General features: G+C 41.7%; 1 protein-coding gene across 4 annotated transcripts in view; it reads left to right on the top strand.

Annotated features, from left to right (window-relative positions):
* The window catches only part of DAAM1 (dishevelled associated activator of morphogenesis 1), a 181,568-nt gene that overhangs the window by 67,457 nt on the left and 87,217 nt on the right, over positions 1 to 26,894 (top strand). For all 4 annotated transcript variants that reach the window (XM_005685918.3, XM_013967213.2, XM_005685917.2 and 1 more), the window contains exon 2: positions 7,986 to 8,204. In XM_005685918.3, coding sequence (XP_005685975.1) covers positions 8,022 to 8,204 — 183 coding nt within the window. In that variant the 5' untranslated portion in view covers positions 7,986 to 8,021. The remainder of the gene's footprint in view (positions 1 to 7,985; positions 8,205 to 26,894) is intronic.

Raw genomic sequence — 26,894 nt, 5'->3', positions numbered from 1 at the left:
CATGTCATTAAATATACTTTTTAATTTTTTAAGTTATAGTAGATTTGCAGTATTAGTTGTGGTAATTCAGTGATTCAGAATTTTTATAGATTATATTCCTTTCATAGTTTTTATAAAATATTGGCTATATCCCCTGTGCTGTATGATATATCCTTGTATTAAATATTCTGTTTCAAAGGACTGGATTGTGGTCTACCAACTAGTTGTACCATAACAACTTATTTACTCTTTACATAGTTCTCCATCACTAGCATCTATTCTATGCCCTTGTTTATTTGCTCTTAAAGATCATGATTTGATAATTTTTGTGAAAACACCTTTGACTGTATCTTTAAATATATCCTTAGAATATATTTCCAGAAGTAGAAACTCTCGGTCAAAAATTGTGACCATTTTAAGTCCTTGGTAAATTGCCCTTTGGAAATGTTGAACCAGATTCCATCTACCACCAGCAGTGGATGAGGCTTACTGCATTGAGTGCTCTCAGGACTGGTACTGTCAGCCTGGGGACACAGTTGACAAAGAGAAGGGCAGAGGAAGTAAGTGGACCACCTGGATAGAAGACAGTGGGAGGGTGAGATATTTATGGGGCATGGAAAGTTGTCTGTTGGCTAACTGCAGGATACTTTTTATCTTATTTTTTTATGGTTTTAATTATTATTATTATTTTTTTTTGGCGTGTGGGATCTTAGTTCTGTGCTGCTGCTAAGTCACTTCAGTCATGTCTGACTCTGTGCGACCCCATAGACGGCAGCCCACCTGACCAGGGATCAAACCCACACCCCCTGTGTTGGAAGCATGGAGTCTTAATCAGTGGATCATCAGGAAAGTCCCTAGGATACTTTTAAGCATGTACAAAAAACAGAAGCAGTGAGTTGGAATTGAATTTGCTGGTGCACTGAAAGGCAATTTGGAATGGTGTTGGGGAGCCATTGGCAGGTTTTGAGTAAAGAGACGAGACCCTCCAGGGCTCAGCTCTCGGAAGATGTTACACCTGTGCTGTGTGCACCACCCCTCACTTCCTGTGTTCTTCTTGCCCCTTCCCAACTCATGCCTTGCTTCCTAATATCTGTCAAAATGCCCCACAAGCATCAGGGACCAATTTCTCCCCTACAGTATTCCTGTTTTATTATATAGCAGGTACTATATGATAATGTTGTATTAATTTTGTTATAATTAATTGGCGCACTACTCTCTCTTGGGGCTTCCTCAATGGTTCAGTGGGTAAAGAATCCTCCTGCAGTGCAGGAGACCCAGGAGATGTGGGCTCAATCCCTGTGTCAGGAAGATCCCCTGGAGGAGGGCATGGCAACCTACTCTACTATTCTTGCCGGGAGAATCCCATCAACAGAGAAGCCTAGTGGGCTGTAGTCCCTGGGTTGCAAAAAATTGTACATGACTGAGCAGCTAAGCACCCTCAAGCTCTCTCTCCCACCAGATTAGAAGCTCCTAATCACAACTTCCCTTCTGTATCCTTAGGTACCTACTGTCATGCCTGGTATATAGTAGATACTAATACACATTAGTATTAGTGGAAAACCACTAGACCATTCAGGTATGACCTAAATCAAATCCCTTATGATTATACAGTGGAAGTGAGAAACAGCTTTAAGGGACTAGATCTGATAGATAGAGTGCCTGATGAACTATGGATGGAGGTTCGTGACATTGTACAGGAGACAGGGATCAAGACCATCCCCATGGAAAAGAAATGCAAACAAGCAAAATGGCTGTCTGAGGAGGCCTTACAAATAGCTGTGAAAAGAAGAGAAGTGAAAAGCAAAAGAGAAAAGGAAAGAAATAAGCGTCTGTATGCAGAGTTCCAAAGAATAGCAAGAAGAGATAAGAAAGCCTTCCTCAGTGATCAATGCAAAGAAATAGAGGAAAACAACAGAATGGGAAAGACTAGAGATCTCTTCAAGAAAATTAGGGATAACAAGGGAATATTTCATGCAAAGATGGGCTCAATAAAGGACAGAAATGGTATGGACCTAACAAAAGCAGAAGATATTCAGAAGAGGTGGCAAGAATACACAGAAGAACTGTACAAAAAAGATCTTCATGACCAAGATAATCACGATCGTATGATCATTCACCTAGAGCCAGACATCCTGGAATGTGAAGTCAAGTGGGCCTTAGAAAACATCACTACAGACAAAGCTAGTGGAGGTGATGGCATTCCAGTTGAGCTATTTCAAATCCTGAAAGATGATGCTGTGAAAGTGCTGCACTCAGTATGCCAGCAAATTTGGAAAACTCAGCAGTGGCCACAGGACTGGAAAAGGTCAGTTTTCATTCCAATCCCAAAGAAAGGCAATGCCAAAGAACGCTCAAACTACTGCACAATTCCACTCACTCAATTAATTAAACTCACAATTAATTGCTCTTCAATTAATTCTCCAAGCCAGGCTTCAGCGATACGTGAACTGTGAACTTCCAGATGTTCAAGCTGGTTTTAGAAAAGGCAGAGGAACCAGAGATCAAATTGCAAATGTCTACTGGATCATGGAAAAAGCAAGAGAGTTCCAGAGAAACATCTATTTCTGCTTTATTGACTATGCCTAAGCCTTTGACTGTGTGGATCACAATAAACTGTGGAAAATTCTGAAAGAGATGGGAATACCAGACCACCTGACCTGCCTCTTGAGAAACCTATATGCAGGTCAGGAAGCAACAGTTAGAACTGGACATGGAACAACAGACTGGTTTCAAATAGGAAAAGGAGTACATCAAGGCTGTATATTGTCACCCTGCTTATTTAACTTATATGCAGAGTACATCATGAGAAACGCTGGGCTGGAAGAAGCACAAGCTGGAATTAAGATTGCCGGGAGAAATATCAAGAACCTCAGATATGCAGATGACACCACCCTTATGGCAGAAAGTGAAGAGGAACTAAAAAGCCTCTTGATGAAAGTGAAAGAGGAGAATGAAAAAGTTGGCTTAAAGCTCAAACGAAGATCATGGCATCTGGTCCCATCACTTCATGGCAAATAGATGGGGAAACAGTGGCCGACTTTAATTTTCTGGGTCCAAAATCACTGCAGATGGTGACTGCAGCCATGAAATTAAAAGACGCTTACTCTTTGGAATAAAGGTTATGACCAACCTAGAAGGCATATTGAAAAGCAGAGACATTACTTTGCCAACTAAGGTCCATCTAGTCAAGGCTATGGTTTTTCCAGTAATCGTCAATGGATGTGAGAGTTGGACTGTAAAGAAAGCTAAGTGCTAAAGAATTGATGCTTTTGAACTGTGGTGTTAGAGAAGACTCTTGGAAGTCCCTTGGACTGCAAGGAGATCCAACCAGTCCATTCTAAAGGAGATCAGCCCTGGATATTCTTTGGAAGGATTCATGCTAAAGCTGAAACTCCAATACTTAGGCCACCTGATGCGAAGAGTTGACTCATTGGAAAAGACTCTGATGCTGGGAGGGATTGGGGGCAGGAGGAAAAGGGGACGACAGAAGATGAGATGGCTGGATGGCATCACCGACTTGATGGATGTGAGTTTGAGTGAACCCAGGGAGTTGGTGATGGACAGGGAGGTCTGGTGTGCTGCCTTTCATGGGATCGCAAAGAGCCGGACACGACTGAGCAACTGAACTGAACTGAATACACATTTACCAAGGGAATCCAAGGTACTACGTATGGCTCATAGGACCTTGTACAGGTACTCCCTAAGCCAGGAGATGTCTGCTTCAACAGAATGAAATTTTAGGTATCTTGGTGAAGACTTTATTAGGTCATCATATAGCCTCTGTGACAGATTCTTTGCTCTTAACCTCTTTTCTCCCTTCCGAACTCAGAGACTTCCAGTTGCTAGCTTTTGGATGCCACTATCCCTTAAAGTGAGTGGAGGGTTTTTCTCTAGAAGTGTTTGCAAATCATAGTTATTGATGAGAATTTTCACCCAAGTTTGCCTCATTGTGTTAATTACACAATCAAGAAAAACTGGTGACAGATTCTGGAGTTGGATTCTGTAATTTAGAAGAGACACCATAAGTCCATAAGTTGGACAAGAACAAAGTTCAAAGTTCATCCCTTTCTTCGTTATGCAAAATTAACCATTGTTAAATGTCAGCACACTTGCTTCTGGTCTTTGTGTGTATACTTTTATTTTTAATTGCGTATGTATGGATACATTGTTGTTGTTTTTTTTTTTATTTAAATCTTACAGATAAAGCTTCAGGACTGCTTGACTTGCATCCCCATGTCTCATAGTTTTAACATTTAAAAAAAAATAATGTCCTTTGTTTAAATGAAATTTTATGTAAAAGTTGACTGTTCTTCTAGTTAAATATGTGAGACATATACATGTGTCCCATGTAGTATTATGTACTGAGGGCACAGCAGTGAACAATATGTGCAAGGCCCCTGCCCCAGGAAATAACCACGTAGGATAATTTGAAATGGTGATACTTGCCCTGAAGATCTTCAGACAGGGTAAAGAGATAGAGAGTGATGGGAGCATTGCACAGGACTGTGGCAGATACAGTGGTTGGGTTGGCTTCCTGCGAAAGTGAAATTCACCCTGAGGCCTTAATGATGAGAAGAATCAGCCATGCACAGGTGTGGCCAGAACATGCTTGTCAAGGATGTGGATCAAGGGCGTGGCTGATGCAAAGGCCCTGAGGCAGGAGTCAGCATGGCCAGTATAGTTGAAGGGCAATGACTCATGCGAAGAGCTCTACAAGATGGGGTGGGGGTAGTCAGATGCCAGATTGTAATGCCCCTTGGAGGCTGCTGTGTGGCCTTTGCATGTTCTTATAATTGCAGTGAGTAGCCACAGGATGTTTTTATGAGATAATATGTCAATATCCAAAAGGATAAAAGCAGAACTGCTGAAACTGAAGCTGGAGTGAGAAGCTCAAATTAATACCTACTGAAAATCTCTGATTTCGCTCCCCTCTCCCATCTGAGAGTTGGGATACCTTACCTCTAGGCATTTCTAACAGGTAACTCTAGTCCAAACAGGAAAAGGAGTACGTCAAGGCTGTATATTGTCACCCTGCTTATTTAACTTCTATGCAGAGTACATCATGAGAAACGCTGGGCTGGAAGAAGCACAAGCTGGAATCAAGATTGCCAGGAGAGAGATCAATAATCTCAGATATGCAGATGATACCACCGTGACGGCAGAAACTGAAGAGGAACTAAAAAGCCTCTTGATGAAAGTGAAAGAGGAGAGTGAAAAAGTTGGCCTAAAGCTCAACATTCAGAAAACGAAGATCATGGCATCTGGTCCCATCACTTCACGACAAATAGATGGGGAAATAGTAGAAACAGTGGCTGACTTTATTTTTCTGGACACCAAAAATCACTGCAGGTAGTGATTGCAGCCATGAAATTAAAAGACACTTCCTCCTTGGAAGGAAAGTTATGACCAACCTAGACAGCGTATTGAAAAGCAGAGACATTACTTTGCCAACAAAGGTCCATTTAGTCAAGGCTATGGTTTTTCTAGTGGTCATATATGGATGTGAGAGTTGGACTATAAAGAAGGCTGAGCGCCGAAGAATTGATGCTTTTGAACTGTGGTGTTGGAGAAGACTCTTGAGAGTCCCTTGGACTACAAGGAGATCCAGCCAGTCCATCGTAAAGGAGATCAGTCCTGGGTGTTCATTGGCAGGACTGATTTTGAAGCTGAAACTCCAATATTTTGGCCACCTGATGTGAAGAGCTGACTCATTTGAAAAGACCTTGATGCTGGGAACGATTGAGGGCAGGAGGAGAAGGGGATGATAGAGGATGAGATGGTTGGATGGCATCATGGACTCAATGGACATGGGTTTGGGTGAACTCCAGGAGTTGGTGATGGACAGGGAGGCCTGTCGTGCTTTGGTTCGTGGGGTCGCAAAGAGTCGGACACGACTGAGCGACTGAACTGAACTGAACTCTAGTCTGAAGACAGTGGAGCCAGGGACTCCTCACTTCCATCCTACTGCAACCATAGACTTTGGAAAATTCTTCCTTACGTCTCCTTATAGCTTCTTCCCATTGGTTTTAAATTCAGTCTGGAGTGGGGGGCGTGACACAGCTCTGATCCTGTTGCTATGGAGCTGTCCCTAGAAATCATTTGAGAGGATAGTTGCTGGCCTCTGTCTCACCCTCAGGTTTTCTCTCCATCTCGAGAAGTGCCTGCTCTGTGTCTCAGCAGTGCTGAATTTCTTTCTGGTCGGGAACGTGAGTACATTGTCTGATGATCTGCAGTGCACTCTCTGGTGCTCAGCGGTCACTGTAGCTTCTCCAGCAAGGTCACCTGCCCACAGCTCTAAACTATGAGAGTCATCAAGACCCAACCACATCTGCTTTCTCTCTCTTTTACGAAAGTAGAGTAGGGCGCGTGGGGCGTTTAAGTATGACTTGAAATTCCTCATGGGATAAATCCAGACTTAGCCTGTGCTGCAGCTTCTCCACACCAGCCCTCCTCTGCGCTCTCACTCCCTGTGGCTCCTCCCTGGACTCCATGCCTGTGTTGCCCACATCTTCCCAGCACAGATGTAGCTCTCCTCCTCCGCCCTTCCAGCTCACCAAGGGTCATTTCATAGTCCACCTTTTTTTTCCCCTTTCAACCCCATCTCTCTTTAAAAATTAAAAATCTACAGGAGTTATACATGAATATGCTCTCATCATAAATATGTATATATATACACACACACACACATATATATATGTATATATATCTCACAGAAAGTATGTTTCCATTCTTGCTTATTCCCCATCCCTCTCATCTCTCAGTTAGGAAATTACCTTGTATTTTTCCAGGCCTTTGCTACGTATTTACATGTAAATTATTTAGGTTTTTGTGTAAGATCATTTTAAAAAGACATTATGGGACATGTTATACACATTATTCTTTGAGTTGCTTTTTTTCATGTGACAATGTAACTTAGAAATTTTTCTAGGATCATACACATAATTGTGACTTAAAAAAGATGGTGCAGTGATTAAAATTCTGCAGTGTTTTTATGGTAAAAATTCAAATTTGAAAGGATATGAAGTGAAAAGTAGTTCTCCAATCCCCTCTTTTTATTTTGGAGGTTACTGCTGATAACATTTCTTACATGTATTTATAAGTGCTTTAAAATATGCAATCCTGTAGTATATAGTATACACATCACACAGCATCTTGAGCATTTTTTTTTCCTTATCTACGTGCACAGGTGCCTCCTTCTTTTTAGTGTGTTAGATTCTCTTATGTGAGTATGCTATAATTAAGTCAGCCATCTCTCTATCAGTGAACTTATTTGATCTTTTCTGTTTGGAAATCTCTGACCCTCCTAGCTCATGTTAAGTCACTCCCCATTTGTTGTGAATTTATTCAACACAATAAACATTAACCAAGTGCCTTCTGTCCTCCTGGTGCTGTGTGGAGCACTAGGGCCCCCAGCTTGCTTGATACAGAGTCCCTCCCTCCTGCTTTTAGTTATCCTGGTCTAACATGAAGACACACTGCTGAGAAACTTAGACTGTGACAAGAGTTGGAATAGGTAGATGTGCCTTAGCATATATAGTATTAATTCTACTTGAGGATGGTAAAGGAGAAATTGCAATCAAAGTCTAGAGGATGAGTAAGAAATCTTCTAGGTGGCAAGGAAGAGAAGGTCATTCCTGCAGGGGTTAACAATACCAGTATGGGTTGGCAAGAAAGAGTGGGTAATGTGCAAAGCGTGGTCAGGACCCAGTGTGATTGGAGCAAGTGCTGGGGCGTAGGGTGTCTGGGGTGGTACTCTTTGCTCAGCAGTGGGTCATAGGAAACATTCAACATATGACTAGAAGGACATGCGCTCCCTGCTCAGCTGGCCCCCAGACCCTCTTGGGCTTGTCCTCTATGTCTTGCGGATGTTGTCTCCAGCTATCAGCTCCTTTTGACATTGCCTTCAGTACATGGGGCACTTTGGTGAATTGGTCTGTCTTGAAATGTATATATATATATATAATCCAGTTTTGTATTCTTAACTCTGTTATGTCCTCTTTTCACAGAGTTTAATCAGTCAAGAAATAAAACAGAATTCAGCTATGGCCCCAAGGAAGAGAGGTGGACGGGGGATTTCATTCATCTTCTGCTGTTTCCGAAACAATGATCACCCAGAAATCACATATCGGCTGCGAAATGATAGCAACTTTGCGCTTCAGACCATGGAGCCTGCGTTACCCATGCCCCCTGTGGAGGAGCTGGACGTCATGTTCAGTGAACTCGTGGTGAGTCTCAGACTTCATCCCAGGGATGGGGGGTGGTTGGGAGCCGGAGGAAGGGGAGAGGATGTGAACGGTTTGGTTAGACACAGTCTTGCCTTATCTTTGGTGAAAGGGCCCCCATCTGCACCCCTACTGTCAGCACTGAGTCTGTAGAGGAGAAAGAAAAGGGTAGCATCATTACCTCAGAGGGTTTGCTGGTGCTTAAATGGAGAGATTTAGATCTTTAGTTCTTCAAATTTGCAGCCCTACTGCATCCTGAGTTGTCCCAGCCTGAGATGCTTGTGTGCACAAATATTTCCTTCATCTGACACCTCCTGGGATTCCCTCATGCTTCCTGCCACTCCCAGTGTGTAGTATTAGTGTCTTTTAAAAAATTAGTCATAGTGTCTCTCATGTCCTTGATCCTTGGATGAAAGACATTATTACTTAAGTAGAGTATCATTATTTAGCCTAATGATAGGATTGCAATAATAACTGTTGTGGGAAACTTTTTATAGATGCTATCATATTTTAAAATCCACTATACTGAAGTGAGAGACCTATCTATGTAGGGCCCACTCATCAAGAGATATGGGTGCTCTCTGCAACTTCGCTTCTCAAGCATCTGCAAAGTAGTGTTTCTTTCTAGTCTGCGTTTCAGAGGATATTATGGTATGGTCAAGGGCACTGGCGTGGACATTAGGAAGACTTTGGTTCAGATTACTACTCTGACTTTATTATCTGTATCAGTAGGGAAAAAGCTTATGACTTTTCTGAGCCTATATTCTGGAAAGTGGAAGGGAAAAACACTTGCTAAGTTTGATATAATGTTTAAATGAGAATCACACAAAGTGGAAATGGCCCAGTGCCTGCCCCTTCCTAGGTACTCAATGAATATTACATGAGACTCTATCCTTCTTTGATCTCATCTGACATTTTGTAATGGAGTTAGTTCTAATCAGACCATTTATATTGTTCAGCAGATACTAGGGACTGCTATCATTTTACGTGTTTTACATTGTAGGCTGTGTCACTGCCCTCCAGGGATAGTAACTGAACTCTTGCATCACTCCAGCTTTGATGAACCAAAATTCACCTATAAGCTTCTCTTATGAGAGAAACCAAGAAGGGCTAGTGTTAATACTATGAAACTGATGTTGGAGTTCTGGCCTCCTGAGTGGATTAATGAGCTGATTACCAGTGAAACTTGGTTGGGAAAAGAAAGAGGTGATGCCTGGCAGCATGTTTACAGTTGAGGATGTTGAATATTTTGCAGTGTTTCAGGAATCTCTACCCTCTCCCATTTCCACTGCATGCAGAACTCTGTTCTAGATGTTAGTGAGGAGGTTCAAAATGGAAAATTAGAACCTGCTCCCAAATTGCTGCCAGTTTCCATAGTTTAATTGAGAGGTTTAATGCACCAAGGCAAGAACCACACACACCTCTGCATAGGTTGTGTGTGACTGTTGTGGGATATATGATGGATGAGGAGGGTGGTCAGCGAAGACCTCTTGGTGGAGGTGAGTGGTCAGGAGGGATTGAAAGTGAAAAGAGAAGTGGAAGGGTTCAGCGTTAATGGCTGTCTTGGTCATCTGCAGCTAGTTTATCCTCTGATAGCAAAACCTCAGTGGCCTCTCTATTATTGATGCTGCATGTCTGCTGTGGATCAGCTGTGGTTCTGCACTGTGCCATCATCTACTCAAGATCAAGGCCCAGGCCTGGTGGCAGAGGAAAGAGAGACATGGTGAACTTCTCAGGCTCTAAGCTTATGCTTGGAAATGACACGTGTCACTTCAGCACATGTTCCTTTGGCCTACACAGATCACATTACCCCTCCCGAATTCACAGCGGCAAGGACGTGTCATCCTTCTGTAGGGACTGGCACCACAAATCACATGGCCGAGCCTGAGGTCATTGGGATGGGTGGAGGGACACCGTCCTTTCCCAGGGTTGGGCAGTGAATCATGTATCATGATGGCTGTCATGATAGGCAATAATGATGCATTGATGGGCTTGGCGTTATTTCCCAGTTGAAGTATTTTAAAACCAAAGTCAACCAAAGGAGACAGATGTTTCTGATAGACAAAGGCCTCTTCAGTGGTAGAGAAGCTGGTGGAGAGCTAGTCCCCTCAGAGCACACACCTCTGTGGTCCTTCAATTATATTGTCAGCCTCCCCAAATGAGACCCAAGCCAGAGCCTGTGTGGTGGCAGCTCCATGTTCATCTTGAAGACAGCTCATTGTTCTGTATTCATAAGGGAGAAAATTCCACTCTCAGCCTTACTGATGTCTTTATTCTGTGTGAAAATTGCCTACAGCTGTTAGTTGTTAAAAAACCAATGCCAAACCAGAACTTTAAGCCAAAACTATTGGAAAACAAATTATCTTGAGGTTTGTATCTGTCCTGGCGAGTGATGGATGGATTTTTGTCTACTCTTGACTTCAGGGACTTAGCCCACAAATCCATCCAACTGCCAAAGGTGTCCTGGGGCAAGGGAGGTGGGCTCAGAGCCATTGGGAACCTCTGCCCAGGGTTCTCTTGAGTAGTCGCAGGAGCAGTTCTGCCTATGCCCATGCACAGAAGAGGATGGCCATGTGGGGAGGCGGAGCATGCTGCAATGTAGGGTAACTTCCTTTGAGATACTTTCTGCTGGAATTTGGGCTTATTTCCTTGCCTGTAAAATGCCGTAGATGGGGATGATGTCATCTTTCTGATGTGTTGGTACACACAGATTAAAGAAGACAACTTTTTTTTTAAAGACTGCTGCCTATTCATGGGTGCTTCATACCCCACATCCTAGTATAGCAAGAAGGATGGAAGATAATTCAGGTGTGTTTTGGGCACATCATCCCAGGCAAATATCCCAGGTTTTTCCTTTTTTTTTGAAAGCTGATCTGCCTGCTGTGAGCGCACCAGTGTTGGTCCTGACTTGCAGGCCATTCTGCCTGTATCTGATGGAAAGCATCGCATCAGAGCCTATCATTGTGAGCTAGTTTCCTTTGCATCTTCTGATGAGTCACTCATTTGATGTATTTAAAAGTGATACCAAATAGGTTGCTTTCAGAATTGCTTACAGCAACCTTATCATCTCATAAATAAAGCAAGCCTGGATGGGAGGTCGACCACGTGAATCTTTAAAGAATGTGGGCCCTGAGCAGTGCCTCATACTCTTAATAGTGTATAGTCGAGCTGCAAGAGCATTCCAATTTCAGGATGTAGTGGTTTCTGGAGGTCCCAGGCCCGTACTCTGTGCACACATTCCCCACCCCCCACCCCATTTTTAGTAACAGCTTTGTGGAGATAAAATTGACATACCATATATTGGGTTGGCCAAAAAGTTCATTTGGGTTTTTCCATAAGATCTTAGAGAAAAACCTGAATGAACTTTTAGGCGAGCCCAGTAATTCACCTGTGTAAAGGGTATAATTCACTGACTTTTGGTATATTCACAAAATGATGTCCCCATCAGTACATTTTAGAACATTTTTCTCACCCCTAAAGCAACTCCTTTACCCATTAGTCATTACTTGTCACTTCGCCTCAACCGTACTATCCCCTGCTACTGCTAAGTCGCTTCCGTCGTATCCAACTCTGTGCGACCCCATAGACGGCAGCCCACCAGGCTCCCCCGTCCCTGGGATTCTCCAGGCAAGAACACTGGAGCGGGTTGCCATTTCCTTCTCCAATGCATGAAAGTGAAAAGTGAAAGTGAAGTCGCTCAGTCGACTCTTCGCGACCCCATGGACTGCAGCCCACCAGGCTCCTCCGTCCATGGGATTTTCCAGGCAAGAGTACTGGAGTGGGTTGCCATTGCCTTCTCCCCAGGGAGCCACTAATCTACTCTGTTTCTATGACTTTGCCTGTTCTGGTCATTTTCTGTAAATTGAATCATATACTGTGTGGTCCTTTGTGACTGGTTTCTTTCACTTAGCATAATCTTTTCAAGCTTTATCCAAGTTGTAACATGTATCAATGCTTCATTTCTTATTGTTGAACAATATTCTGTTTTATGGACATACCACATTTTGTTTATCCACTCATTGTTGATGAACAGTTGGGTTGTTGCCAGTCTTCAGCTTTTATGAGTATTACTGCTCTAAACTTTAATTTGCAAGTTTTTTTGGTGTGGAAATATAGTTTCAGTTCTTATAGGTGTATACCTGAGAGTGAGATTTCTGAGTCATGTATAACACTGTGTATAACTTTTGAGGAACTTCCAAGCTGCTTTCCAGGTTGCCTGCACTGCGCTATTTTGCATTTCCACCAGCAGTTATGAGAGTTTTCTACACCTTCACCAATTCTTGCTGTTTTCTACTCCCTTCTGATTGACCAGCTGCTTTTGAAGCTGTTCTGTTGCTCCTGGAGAGCTGAGGACAGGTAGCCTGGGAATGTGTGTGTGCATTTGCATGAACTGCCAAATAGAAATAGTCTTCCTGCCAACAATTTTTAAATGATTTGGGATATTTAAAAATAAAATATTGAGAATCAGTGCTGTCTCTGCTAACCATATATTTTATGCCTTTGAGATCAATCCTTTTTCCGTACTGCCCCCATTCCCCCCCAGCCACTTCTCCACTTCTGCTTCATCCTATATCTCAGTCACAAATCAAGAATGTAACCAATCTGAGACTCAGCACTCTTCCCAGAAAATAAGATTCAGCTAAGTCTTGTCTTTTCAACAGGGTTTTTAGGTCTTAGATTATCCCCACCAGCATGTTTGAAGAGTGCTAGGGGGCATAGCACTGTACGCAGTCCTTGTCCATGTAACTTTTTCCGTCTTAGCATTAGCAGTGGAAGATTTCCTTTGGGATAAACAGAAGAATGTGTTATTAATTGACAGATTAATTTCTTTGGTGTGTGCGCACGTGTATGTTAATTGCCTGCTCTGTGCCAGGGCCTGAGGCCACTGGTCCTTCTTGACTTTGTGGGGCTGAAGGTCCAGCAGGGGAAACAGGCAACAGAAGACACTCTCTTATCCATTGTGACTGAGAGCTCTGAGAGGGGCTGCTCCAGCAGGACATTTTCTTGAGGAAGAATCTTTATTCCCCCTTTTTTCACAAGGTGAGAGTTAACTCACAGGTTCCATTTCCATCACCCTTGGCTTTCTTGCTGGGAAGTAACATTCTCGGCTTTCCTTCCAACCATTCTTTGGAAAATTCATAGCTTCATCTCTCTCCCTTATTCGAATTCTCTGCAGCTCAACCTGCTTTCAGAAAGCACACATTCTGTGACCCTTGGTGCTATAAATTTCATAGGATTGAACCCCCTTGGGGAGTTCTGAAATTGTCCAGTTATCTCCATGACTGGTGGCTATGTGTCTAACTCAGCATTGAAATCTCAGCAAGCCCATGTCTGCAGATGAAAGTTGGGCTCTCCAACCCAGCTTTCAGGAGCAAAAAGGGAGGTGTTTTTTGATCTCCCATCTGCTTGAGCTCTTAACCTAACTGTTACTTAATTCCATTCTTGTTGGGGAACGAGGATGCTGCTTACTGACACCTACCCCCAAGCCTCACAGGTACCTAGCGTGGAAGGATCTTGGAAGCGTTCCTGGAGGAAGTGATATTTAATGTAAGACTTGAAAAGAAGGAATTATGCAGGCTAAGAGGAGAGGAAAGTGTGTTATAGACAGTGAAAATAGCATGTAAAGGGCTATGAGGTGAGAGAGAAAATGTGGAAGACTCAAGAAATTGAAAGTTCAGCGTAGACGGTGTGTGAAAAAAGAGCCTGGGTGGATTGGGGTTCTGAGAGCCAGGAAAAAGGGATGGAGAGAGATAGTGTGTTATTATATATTCTCAGATTCTTATTTGAACTAAAGGACAGTACCCCTGCTCTCTTACATGTTTTCTCAGTGAAATATGCTAAAGTACATCAAAACATTTTGCTATCTGGTTATATTTACAAAAATAACCCTTGTTCATTGCAGTCTCTGTGAGGTGTCAGTAAGTTTTAGCAAAATGTGTCATGTCTCCTTGGGTAGATTTTGAATATGTTTTCCTTTGAGTCCAACTGTTGAGGTGAGATGGCTTGTTTCAATGTATATCTCCTGTGGCTACTTGACTTGTGAAATGGAAAGAGAATTGACTGTAGCCCCCCTTCTGGTTTTCTGGTCAAATACGTGATTCCTGAATATACCAAGAGTTGATGGGCTGAGGGTATCCCACAGAATATTTCACAGCAGCGGTTATATTAGAAATGGCATCTCCTCGCAGATTCCCTCAGTTCTCTTGCCTTGTGAAACATCAGAATATACATCTGCTTTTCCTGGATGAGGTTTTATTAGTAGATGAGAAACCAGGTTTATGATAAGTCTGGTCATGATTTTCGAAGTATCCTTGGAATCGGTTAACTGACCAGAGGAAAACTTTCCTTTCTAAGAGAGTACATCACTATGAATTTATAGATGGAAATAATAAGCAATATAGACCCAAGTTTTCCTAAGCCTGACATGTTACCAATTCTATTTATACTGTTTTCTATTAACCTGCCTTCTTTCAGATTCAGTATTTAGTCTTCCATTTATTTGACCAATGTGTCTAATATTCTGGGATAATTTGTTATACAGTTCTGTGTGCTTGTGGGTGGGTGCTCAGTCAAATCCGACTCTGCAACCCCATGAACTGTAGCCCTCCAGGCTCCTCTGTCCACAGAATTTTTCAGGCAAGAATACTAGATTGGGTTGCCATTTCCTACTCTAGGGGATCTTTCCAACCCAGGGATTGAACCCGTATCTCTTGCATCCCCTGCATTGGCAGGTGGATTCTTTACCACTAGAGCCATCTATCCTAACGCCTGTTCATTTCACCATGCTCAATAAAAATGGTGCAAGTGTTGCTCTCAGCTTAATACTCCACCACTTGGAGGTGGTGGAAATGTGAGGGGGAGTTTCTAGGTGCTGCAGTTACTGAATGGTGCTGCTGGTGTTTGTGGCCCATCCCAAGTGGCAGTGTTCCCTCTCCCCATTGGGAGTTACTGGGTGATCCATTGTCAGGGTGTCATGTGTAACTCATTTCCAATCCCAGCTCTATCCGTGGGTGGGGGTGGGTGGCGTGGCAGTCTGACTTAAATAACTCTACTTTTAGTTTGCCAAAAGTCACTTTTTGGAATTCCCATTTTGGCATATTTACATTTTATCTTTAGATCTTTAGATAGAAAAGGTTATGTTGGATACAAGTGGAAAATTGTCTTTAGAAGACCAATATACAGTTGCTTTTTTTTTTAAGAACGGATTTCCAAAAGTGGATTTCCAAAAGTGCTATTAAAAAAGTTTAGTTGTATAGCATCATTTAAGTGTTATGCCTTCCAGGAAATATAAAAAACATTTGAAAGAAACTAATTAAGAAATTCATTAATGATCACCATTTATATAATTGAAGATTGTCAACAAAAGTTAATACCTTAATGGGGAAGATAGTGTTGGTGGATAATGAGAAGATTTGTATGCTCATAAATATAATCACTTACTATAGGTCAGTTTTATTGTTATTAGGTCTTGAGAACACTCTCAGCATTAGTAACCAGCATAGACTTTGAGAAATGAAGATAGTAAGATTTAGTTACTAAAGAGTTACTGAGAGGATTTCGTTGACATATCAGAATTAGATGAATTCACAGTTGAGGCAAACTGTGCCAGATGAATTCCCTTGGGAACATACATCAGTAAACTCTTCATTTTTCATTATGTTCTGAAGTCATTTTGGTATGAAAAGAGCTACAGGAATCCAAGTTAGTCTTATGATACACCAGTGTACAGATTTTGTTCTTTTTGTTGTTCAGTTGCTCAGTCATGTCCAACTCTTTATGACCCCATGGACTGCAGCACACCAGGCTTCCCTGTCCTTCACTATCTCCCAGAGTTTGCTTAAAATCATTTCTATTGAGTTGATGGTGCCATCCAACCATCTTATCCTCTGTTGCCCGCTTCTCCTGCCTTCAGTCTTTCCCAGCATCAGGGTCTTTTCCAGTGAGTCAGTTCCTTGCATGAGGTGGCCAAAGTATTGGAGCTTCAACTTCAGCATCAGTCCTTCCAATGAATATTCAGGACTGATTTCCTTCAGGATTGACTGGTTGGATCTCCTTGCAGTCCAAGGGACTCTCAAGAGTCTTCTCCAACACCACAGTTCAAAAGCATCAATTCTTTAGCGCTCAGCTTTCTTTATGGTCCAACTCCATACATGACTACTGGGAAAACCATAGCTTTGACTATATGGACCTTTGTTGGCAAAGTACTGTCTCTGCTTTTTAGGTTGGTCATAGCTTTTCTTCCAAGAAGCAAGTGTCTTTTAATTTCATGGATGACGTCACCATCTGCAGTGATTTTGGAGTCCAAAAAAATAAAGTCTCTCATTGTTTCCATAGTTCCCCCGTCTATTTGCCATGAAGTGATGGGACCAGATGCCATGATCTTGGGTTTTTGAATGTTGAGATTTAAGCCAGTTTGGGAAGTCATCTGTTGTTTCTTAACTGGAGTGTAAACTTTATACGTTAATTGGAGTCCCCAACTTTTTTGGCACCAGGGACCAGTTTCAGGGAAGACAATTTTTCCACAGATTGGGTTGGGGGGTGGAGGGTGGGATAGTTTTGGGATGATTCAAGTACATTACATATATTGTGCACTTTATTATTATTGCATGAGCTCTATTTCAGATCATCAAACATTAGATCCTGGAGATTGGGGATCTCCGGTGTAAAGGATTGCTTGGTAATTAAGCAGAGGAACTCAGACTGCACAAAGACTTCAAAGATATATCTAGAATAGTCTTAAAGTGTTCAGTTGTCTGAAAGCCAAAAATTGTAGTCTAATGAAGGAATTGATATCAAAATTGTTCAATTGCCATGAGTTTAAAAATTCTTTTCAATTGACAAACTTATAAAACTCAAAAAAGAAAATTCTGTTCATGTAAAGGACATGGTTAATTGACAGAGAAGAAAAAAAAATTGAGTAGATATTCCCTTGATACTGTGGTATTTTTGAAGAAATTAACTTGATGAGTTCATAAAGAAATGTTGGAACAGTATGATAATGTGCAGTATATCACAAAAGGAAGTGGGAATGTAGATATGGGCTTAAGTGGGTTCAGTGCTAAAATTGCTGTGGGATAGATGTGAGCTATTGCCAGTATATAGTCAGTTTAAAGATGAGCAAAAAATGATCCTAAATCTAGAACTTGATAAACAAATTATTTAGGGCCTGAGAAGAACTGATGGTTTGTGATCCAAGGGATGTTGATATAGGGGGTTTTGCTTGCTTATATATGCTGTGTTTTTGAATTGAACTTTGCAATACATCCAGAAATCTAGTGGAATTGGCAGTAGATCTTCATTTCAATGGACAGTATACATTTCTTTGAGGTCCTATCTGCTTAGAGATAGTGAGATGGTCAAGATGGTCTTCAAAGTTTTCGTCTTGTCTTCTGATTCACTAAACAAATACAGAAAAGCTTAAGATAAAACCGTAAACCATTTTATTCCTTCTAGTCCTAAATGTATATTTTATCTCATCAAGACCATTCCAAATGTCCTTTTATTCAAGTTGTTAAATTTACATTTTTTACTCCATGTTCAGTTCAGTTCAGTCGCTCAGTCGTGTCCGACTCTTTGCGACCCCATGAATCGCAGCACCCCAGGCCTCCCTGTCCATCACCAACTCCCGGAGTTCACTCAGACTCATGTCCATCGAGTCCGTGATGCCATCCAGCCATCTCATCCTCTGTCGTCCCCTTCTCCTCCTACCCCCAATCCCTTCCAGCATCAGAATCTTTTCCAATGAGTCAACTCTTCACATCAGGTGGCCAAAGTACTGGAGTTTCAGCTTTAGCATCATTCCTTCCAAAGAAATCCCAGGGTTGATCTCCTTCAGAATGGACTGGTTGGATCTCCTTGCAGTCCAAGGGACTCTCAAGAGTCTTCTCCAACACCACAGTTCAAAAGCATCAATTCTTCGGCACTCAGCCTTCTTCACAGTCTGACTCTCACATCCATACGTGACTACTGGAAAAACCATAGCCTTGACTAGACAGACCTTAGTCGACAAAGTAATGTCTCTGCTTTTGAATATGTTATCTAGGTTGATCATAACTTTTCTTGCAAGGAGTAAGCGTCTTTTAATTTCATGGCTGCAGTCACCATCTGCAGTGATTTTGGAGGTACTTTGTTATCGATCCATTTATTTCTGGGTGCTTCTTAATTTAGAGCAGGGACTGAAATGGGGATGGGGGCTCAGGGAGAGATGGAGGAAAAAATCATGAAAACTTTATTTTATTTTAATACAAATTCTGCAAAACCATCTCTGAACTAATAATGTTATTGAGAAAATGGTTATGAGTCCCCTTGGCCTTGATGATTTTCATTACCCTGAGTCCTAAAGAGATGTTGAGAGGTATGTATCTACTTAGCTTTTGGCTTCAATTTAAAATCTGATTATTTAACTTAATCCTCAGGCTGCCATGTGTGAATTACACAGTCAGCAAATTGCACTACTTGCCAACTCTTTACATGTCCCCATCCAGACCAGTATAGGTTTTAAAGACAGAGAGGATAATTTGATCTCCATAAGTGGTATGGTTTAGGTAAGCTTTCAAGTGCAATTTTGAAAATGTGTTTCAGTAATGGCTAGAACAATCTGGTAGTTTGTACAAATAAATGTACTCAAGTGTATATATTGATGCACTGGGAGTCATTTAAATACCATTTGCTCTTTTAAAACATATGTCACACAGCCTGCGGGAGGTGAATGCCCAATACATGGATCATGAATTGCAATTCTAAACTGTCCTTAACTCTTTTTATCTGCTAGGCTTGAAGTCCCTGCCGCCCCCCCCCCCCACCCTTTTCCACATGCAGTTCCTCTGGAATTTCAAAGTGTTTCTTGATTTGTGTTGTAGGAGCTCAGTACCAGTTACATCTTTTAGTTAGGATTTTCTGGCTCATGGATGAAGGGAGTAAAAAAATATATATATAAAATATGTTATATATATATATATATACATATATAACATATTTTAAAAAACCAAATTCCTAAAAAAGTTGGAATTTTCCACCTCTTGTCTAGTGTTAAATAAATCCACTGGAAACATCCTACAGCTGCTAGCTGTTTATTTCATTATACAATGTAATATTTAAGAACTAAACTGAACCAAGTGAACGTCACTTAGAATATATACTTGCATTGTTTTCAGGAAAGGTGGACATTTCTTAGGTATAGAAGAAAAAAGCAAGTCCTTTGCCATCTTTTAAACAATCAGTTTAGTTTATTCACCTATGGACACTCATGTTAAATCCACTGTGAGCATGCACCTTTACAACGTCAGAGAGCAGAAGGGCACAGGCATCGAATCTGGCATTTTCACTGAAGATCCCCAGGGCCTCGAGCAGTGCCTGGTCCTGAGTCAATGGTCAGTAAATGCTTGTGGCCTGGATGAATAATTCACTAGTGAAGGTTTATACATGATATGCTCAGGAAGATTTGCATGTATGTGTACATGCATGAATTAATGATGGCTGGATCATCCAACAGTTGGATTCCTATTCTGAATTATTCTTGAAGTAGTCGTGATAGGTTTGGGCTGGTTCCTGTACCCTTCCTGCATCCATGTCCACCTTTTGTCAGTTTCTCTACTCTTCTTCTTCATTTGGATGTCAGTTACCATGGGAGCACTAAGGGTAGCAGGTTAAAAGGGTGAGGGGGGTGGTGGTGTTATTCACTCGTGTCTGACTCTTTGTGACCCCATGAACTGCAGCACTCCAGGCCTCCCTGTCCTTCACTATCTTGCTGAGTTTGCTCAAACTCATGTCCATTGAGTCAGTGATGCCATCCAACCATCTCATCCTCTGTCGTCCCCTTCTCCTCCTGCCCTCAATCTTTCCCAGCATCAGGGTCTTTTCCAGTGAGTCGGTTCTTCGCATCAGGTGGCCAAAGTATTGGAGCTTCAGCATTCAGGTCTAAGAAATATTTTCCGTCCTCGGCAGTCTCTCCACCCTATATTACACGGTAGAATAAGTAAATAGCTGCAGTGTGGGAGGAGACTCATTGTGCTAGATATCTTTTGACCCAGCTAAAACTTAGAAGTGCCAGCTAAGCTGCTTAGCAAGTCTAAGCAGGTGGGGAGAGGCTTGGGGGAGAGCAGTGCTGGTGTCACTGTGGAAGAGGGATGCGTGTGTAACTTGGCCTCACACTTGCCCACAGGACCTTTCTTATCTCTTACTCCACAAGCTGACTCTCTGTCTCAGGAGACAAAGTCCCTCCATTCAATCAGGAAAACACTGCTTAGAAATCCTCTCAATTAAGCCTTGTCAACAGAAGTTGTACTAGATTATAAATATAAAAACTGGAAATGTGGGTGGCTGGATTACTGTTGGGAGTTGATTTCAGCATATATTTCGAACAGGATGGTTTCCTTTAGGTTATTGGAAAACTGCTGGTGATACAGACTAATTAAAAGTTAGTTAGTCTCATGAGTTTCTAGTCGAAATAACACCAAGAAGCCAAGTAAGAAGCCTACAGGTTTCGCAGCAGACTTTTTTCTAGCAAACTGGCTATAGTTTGCATTGCCTGCTATTCAGAGTAGGAAAGGAAATAGTGTGAAACAATTAACCGTGGGTAGTACGAAACTAAAAATTATTTCTATTAGTCAGCCTTTGCTTGTGGGGTTTCTCAGTTATTATTTTTATATGTCGAATGAAAACACATCTGTCAGACACAGAGAACATTATTGTGTAGGTGGTGGTGAGTCATATTGTGGTATTTTGTATAATGACTAAGAACGTTGGCAGAAATCTTACAGGCTGAAAACCTTTAAGGCTTGTTCTCTATGTGTACACATCTCTTCGGGGACTTAACACTCGCTGTTGTTTTCCATTTATGTCTGTCTTGACTGGTTAGGGACGGGTAATAATTCACTGAACACTCCTCTATTTAAACCAACAAAGGGCTTATCTAACTTTCAGGTTTCCAACCACCCCTATGAAAATAAAATACTGTTCTCAAGGTCATGGTGGTTAAATTTTAAGAGCTGTGTTGGCATTTCATGACTCGTGGATGTGGTGGCTGTTTGCTGTGGGAAGGATGGATGTTCATAAATTTAATGAATTATTGCAGCTGAAAGGTACATGTTCTCCATACATTTATAGAAGTCTAATTTTGCTGCTGTTAAAGTGCCACCCTTCAGTCCTCTGTCTGCTTTGTCTAGCCCTTACTGCTTGGTGTGGTTCTTAGCACTGTGTCATGTGACTTAAGGCCTGACCATTTGTCCCTCCAAGAGGGTTTGTCTTGTATATGGTAGTGTTGAGTTGTGGGGTGGGAGATGAGGTTAGACGTGGGAGATGATGGTGGATGAGGGAGAGGGCTAAACCCAGAGAAGGCACCACTGCTGTTGGGTTTATGTGAGGTGAACCGGGGGCTTGCTGCCTCCTGGACATGTGGGAGACTTTTGGTGGGTGGGATCAGGATGGGTAACTTGGGCCTATTTACTATGGGTAAATACCTGGTGTTTTCAATTTGAAGAAGAAAAGTTACCCTTGTGTGAATAATATAATGTTAAAAAATACTGTGAGCTCTGTGCATTGAGTCAAATGGATGATTACCTTGTCAAGGACCATTTAAAAACCAAAGCCAAACAACCCCAAAACAGAAAGATACACAGAACATGGGTTGATAGGCAGGGTAACCCCAAGGACCTGTCTGTCTTCGCTCTCCCGCTCTTCGTGTTTTTAATCTCTGTTTCCCCCAGCATTCAACATGGGTCTTCCTACTTCTGTGTGATAAAGAGTTAGCTTAACTCATTAGAAATAGAAATCCTGAATTCCTTCATTAGAGATTTCTCTTGTTAGCTGAAAACTCACTTGTTGTTGGCTCACTGAAATCTATTGACTTGGTAGATGTTCAAAAAATAGGTCCTTTAAATATCGCATTGAAGGTATTATAAATAATCCCATATTTTAGCCTCACTCACATCTCTGAAAAGAGCTTTTCAACTCATTCAAAACCCTTATTGTATATTATTTCAAAATTCCTTCCTTTGCTTTATCTAGTGAATCAATCCATTTCCTTAGATTTATTTGCACTGTGCCAATTGTTTTCTGATTTATATAGATTTCTCTATAGAGTTGCCTGCTTACTCTAGAGTGTAGTACTGGTGGGGTTTCTTTGTGCAGAATCTTTCCAAGTGGAGTTTATAACATGCTTTGTGAGAGATGAAGCCAGAATTTTAGTTCCCACAGCTGGACCTCCTTCAGCGCTCTTTTCTTCTTAATAAAAAAATGTCTAATTATTATGTTTTCTCCAAGATAATAAAAAATATAGGAAATAAGTGTTTTATAAAGATATGAAAAACATAATTGGTATCTTCCCACAGAAGAAAAGCCTTTGTTGGTTTCCATTTTTAAGAACTTGCACTTTCTGTGGAGAAAAATGATGCTTGGTGCAGATGTTTCTTTCTTTACCATTTGCTAAATCATTTTCCTTTAACTTTTAAAGCCCTATCCAAGAAAGAATAATATGGAAAAAAAAAATTCTTCGGCCAATGAAGGGAGCTAGGCCATCTCAATCTAAGGTATAGTAACAGGAACTAAATTTATTCTATTTATCTTTGGATTAATTGCCAGCCCTCAAAACAATATCTAACATAGCCAGATTGCAAAAACTGGGGGTGGGGGAAGTAAGGTGAGAGGTTAGAAGGTGATCTAGAAGCAACCAGGAGGCTTCTTGGGGTTGTGCTAAATACATTTGTTTGTTAATCTTAGTGAAAAAGATTGAGGGTAAGAGGAAATGAAAAAGGGGGGCGACAAAGGATGAGATGGTTGGATGGCATCACTGACTCAGTGGACTTGAGTTTGAGCAAGCTCTGGGAGATCGTGAAGGAGGGGACGTCTGGAGTGCTGTAGTCCATGGGGTCACAGATAGTTGGATAGGACTTAGCAATTGAACAAGTGAAAAACTTGACTGTTAACCCACAGAAGGCCAGTACTCTTCCCTAGATCACTACTCAGGAGAAACAAAAAAAAACACTGAAAAGTTTCTTTAGGACTTAAATTGTTATATTAACCTATCACCTAATTTAATCTTAAGGGACATTGGGGGAAACATTGCCCATCTCTTGGTCTAAATGGAATGCATACTATTGGAGTCTACATAATTTTCAAGGGAAGGACAAGAATGTTTCATGGAAGTGCTCATGGTTTCAAACAGAAACTGTATCTAAAGTTGTAACATTTCTCAGACTGAACCACTTACTCTAAAGAGGCTCACTTTTTCCCTTTCCCGCCTCTTCATACATTTTTCCCCAATGTTTCTTTTCTAAATAGATTCCTTGTTTTAGTTAACTGTTCAACCAGGATGATCTTTCCTTACTATGTACACACAGTACATACCCTATTTTCTCTACTCTGAAATTTTTTGTTTTCCTGGGGCTCCATCAACCAGGCTTGATTTTTTTTTTTTAAAGAACTTTATTGAGATATTACTTACATGCTGTAGAATTGACCCCTTGTAAGTGTAAAGTTCAATGCATTTTAGTAAATTTATCTAGTTTTGCAGTCATCACCACAATCCAGCTCTAGAATAATTCCATCACCTTATCTCCTCTTGGGTCCATTTGCAGTTAATCTCTGTTGCTACCTCTAGCCCCAAGCAACCACTGATCTGCTTTCTGCTTCTATAGATTCACTTTTTCTCTTTAAAAATTCATGTAAAGAGACACTATCTGAGATGCTGTGATCCTAATTGTTTTGTTTTCCATGATTGCCTCTTTCAGTATTTGAATTATCAAAGTGAAAAATCTTTTATAATATTACTTTGAAGTAATTTTATAGCTTTGAAGAAACTAATGTATGAGATGATTTCAAATTAGTTTATACTCTGTTCTTTTTCCTCCTTTCGTGAATTGTGCTTTCATTCCCCAGCTTGCCCAGCAGTGTGTCTAAATGAGTGCAGGCAGCTGAAAAAGAAAGTTGCCAAAAGTAGCCCATGCATTTTGTAACCAAAGAACAACCTCAGGAGTAGTGTCTGTGAAATAGGGTATAGATTCAAACATAGGAGGTAAAGCTAAAGATAGCAGCTTCCATAAGAAACCATAGAGTTTTGTTTCGTTTTATCTGCAGCTTGTAAAAATTTCTTACAGAAAATAAAAAAAAACACTAACTTTAATAAAAGAAAAAATATTATGAAGTTATATTTCACAAAAAACACTTAGTGATCAAAATAGACTTAACAAAATGAAAAGGCACAGGTGAAGCAAAATACTAGCAGTACATACCTCTGCCAAAGGACATGTTTTGCAGCAGTAAGACAGGCAATTCATAAGTGGGCAAAGGATTTGAATAGATATCTCAAAAAAGAATATGTGTGAATGTCATGTGAACTTGGAAAAGGCATACTCAGCATCAGATGTCATCAGGAAAATGCAAATTACAACTGCATTGAGGTACCACTTCACATAAGCTGTGCTGTCACTTCAGTGGCATCTGACTCTATGTGACCCCGTGGACTATAGCCCACCAGGCTCCTCTGTCCATGGGATTCTCCAGGCAAGAATACTGGAGTGAGTAACCATTCCCTTCTTCAGGGGATCTTCCTGACTCAGGAATCTAACCTGCATCTCTTATGTCTCCTGAGTTTGCAAGCAGGTTCTTTACCACTTGCACTACCTGGAGAGCCCTGCTGCTGCTGCTGCTGCTAAGTCGCTTCAGTCGTGTCCGACTCTGTGCGACCCCATAGACAGCAGCCCACCGGGCTCTCCCATCCCTGGGATTCTCCAGGCAAGAACACTGGAGTGCGTTGCCATTTCCTTCTCCAATGCATGAAAGTGAAAAGTGAAAGTGAAGTTGCTCAGTCGTGTCCGACTCTTAGCAATCCCATGGGCTGCAGCCCACCAGGCTCCTCTGCCCATGGGATTTTCCAGGCAAGAGTACTGGAGTGGGGTGCCATTGCCTTCTCCGTGGAAAGCCCTAGGATGACTAAAATTTTAAAGATATAATACCAAATGTTTGTGAGGGTGTAGAGTAACCAAAACTGCAATATGTTGCTGGTGGGAGAGTAAAATGGTACAACCAGTTTCTGAAGCTTAAAGTGCAAAAAACTTCAACGTATACCTTTGCCAAAACACGAAAATTGTTTACTTAAGAGTGTACCTTTACTCTGCGTACGTGCCTGCTAAGCCGCTTCCGACTCTCTGCGACCCTATGGACTGTAGCACACCAGGCTACAGTCTCTTATGTCTCCTGCAGTGGCAGGCGAGTTCTTTACCATTAGTGCCACTGTCATTGCAAAAAAGTGAATAAATAAAATAAGGGAGGATGGGTTTGAATTATTGAAATGCATTGATCTTCGCTATGTCCCATAATAACCCCTCTCCCTCTTTTTCAGATACCTCACCACTAAGGTGAGGACCTTAGTTTTTTCTTCAGTCCAACTATATATCAGATATTGTTTTGGGTCCTGGCAACTAATGCAAAGATAAATAGAGCAAATTTCATTCCTGCATCTGGAGATGAGTCTAGGAAGGGAGTCAGACATGCCAGTGTGATTGTGATTAATGCAAGTGTGATAACTGTGGCAATGTGATTAATGCCAAAAGGTTAGGAGAGCAGAGAAGGGTACCCCCACCCCCCAGGGTAAGTCAGGTAGGCTGCCTGGGGGACAACTGATCCCTTGTAAAAGCTTAGATACCTTGTAAAAGCCAGAATACTGGAGTAGGTAACCTTTCCCTTCTCTAGGGGATCTATCCAATCCAGGGATCGAACCCAGGTCTCCCACATTGCAGGCAGATTCTTTACCAGCTGAGCCACAAGGGAAGCTCAAGAATACTGTAGGGTAGCCTTTCCCTTCTCCAGAGGATCTTCCGACCCAGGAATCTAGCCGGGGTCTCCTGCATTGCAGGCGGATTCTTTACCAACTGAGCTATCAGGGAAGCCCCCAAAACTTAGATAAATAAGACTCATTCTTAGACATGGGGGGGAAGGGCTTTTTGGAAAAAGGTTTCAGAAATGGGCAACTTGTGATCCCAAGTGCTGAAAGTTGGCTGCTGGGGGAGGAGGAGGAGGAGGAGGAGGAGGAGGAGGAGGTGAGGTGGGGCAAGTCAGCAAAGGCCATATCATGAAGGGCCCTACCTACCAGCTAAGGAATTTGGACTGTATCCTGAGAAGAAGAGGAATTGTTGAAGCCTTCTATCATCTTGTCTTCCTAACTGGAATCTAAATTCCATGCGATTGGGGTCTGTTATTCATCTTTGCATCCTTTGTAATGTCTGGCCATGGTCCTAGAATGGATAGGACATGGAGTAGGTGTTGATTGATCTGTAAGGCTGTGTGATAGTCTCTTCCAGTCATGCAGGCTTGTTTCAAGCTGTATTATTAAACCGGAGTGAGTCAGAGCAAAGAAACTTTTGGAATGGAGGGGTGGGGGTCTCATTACACTCTGGGCATTGTGCCTAGGCACTCCCAATTATTATTTAATCCATGTCACCCCTCCTCGCTCAGATTTGCCAGTGACCTCTGATTGCTCTTATGATAAAGACCAAAGTTTACAGTGGCCTGTCTACAAGGCTGCTGTTCACTGTCTGTGGTGCTTTTGACCTATTTAATTTCTATTCATTTCTCAGGTCTCACCTCAATCACAGCCTTCCCTGCCCCATGACTCCCCGTAGCAAATGGGCTCTGGCAGCTCAACTCTGTGTGCTCGTCCCTGGGATCCTGTGATTATTTGATTTCTATTCTGCCTCTTCA

The sequence above is a fragment of the Capra hircus genome, chromosome 10 (genome assembly GCF_001704415.2).
Source record: "Capra hircus breed San Clemente chromosome 10, ASM170441v1, whole genome shotgun sequence".
Lineage (NCBI taxonomy): Eukaryota > Metazoa > Chordata > Mammalia > Artiodactyla > Bovidae > Capra > Capra hircus.
This window is presented reverse-complemented; position numbering and strand designations above follow the sequence as displayed.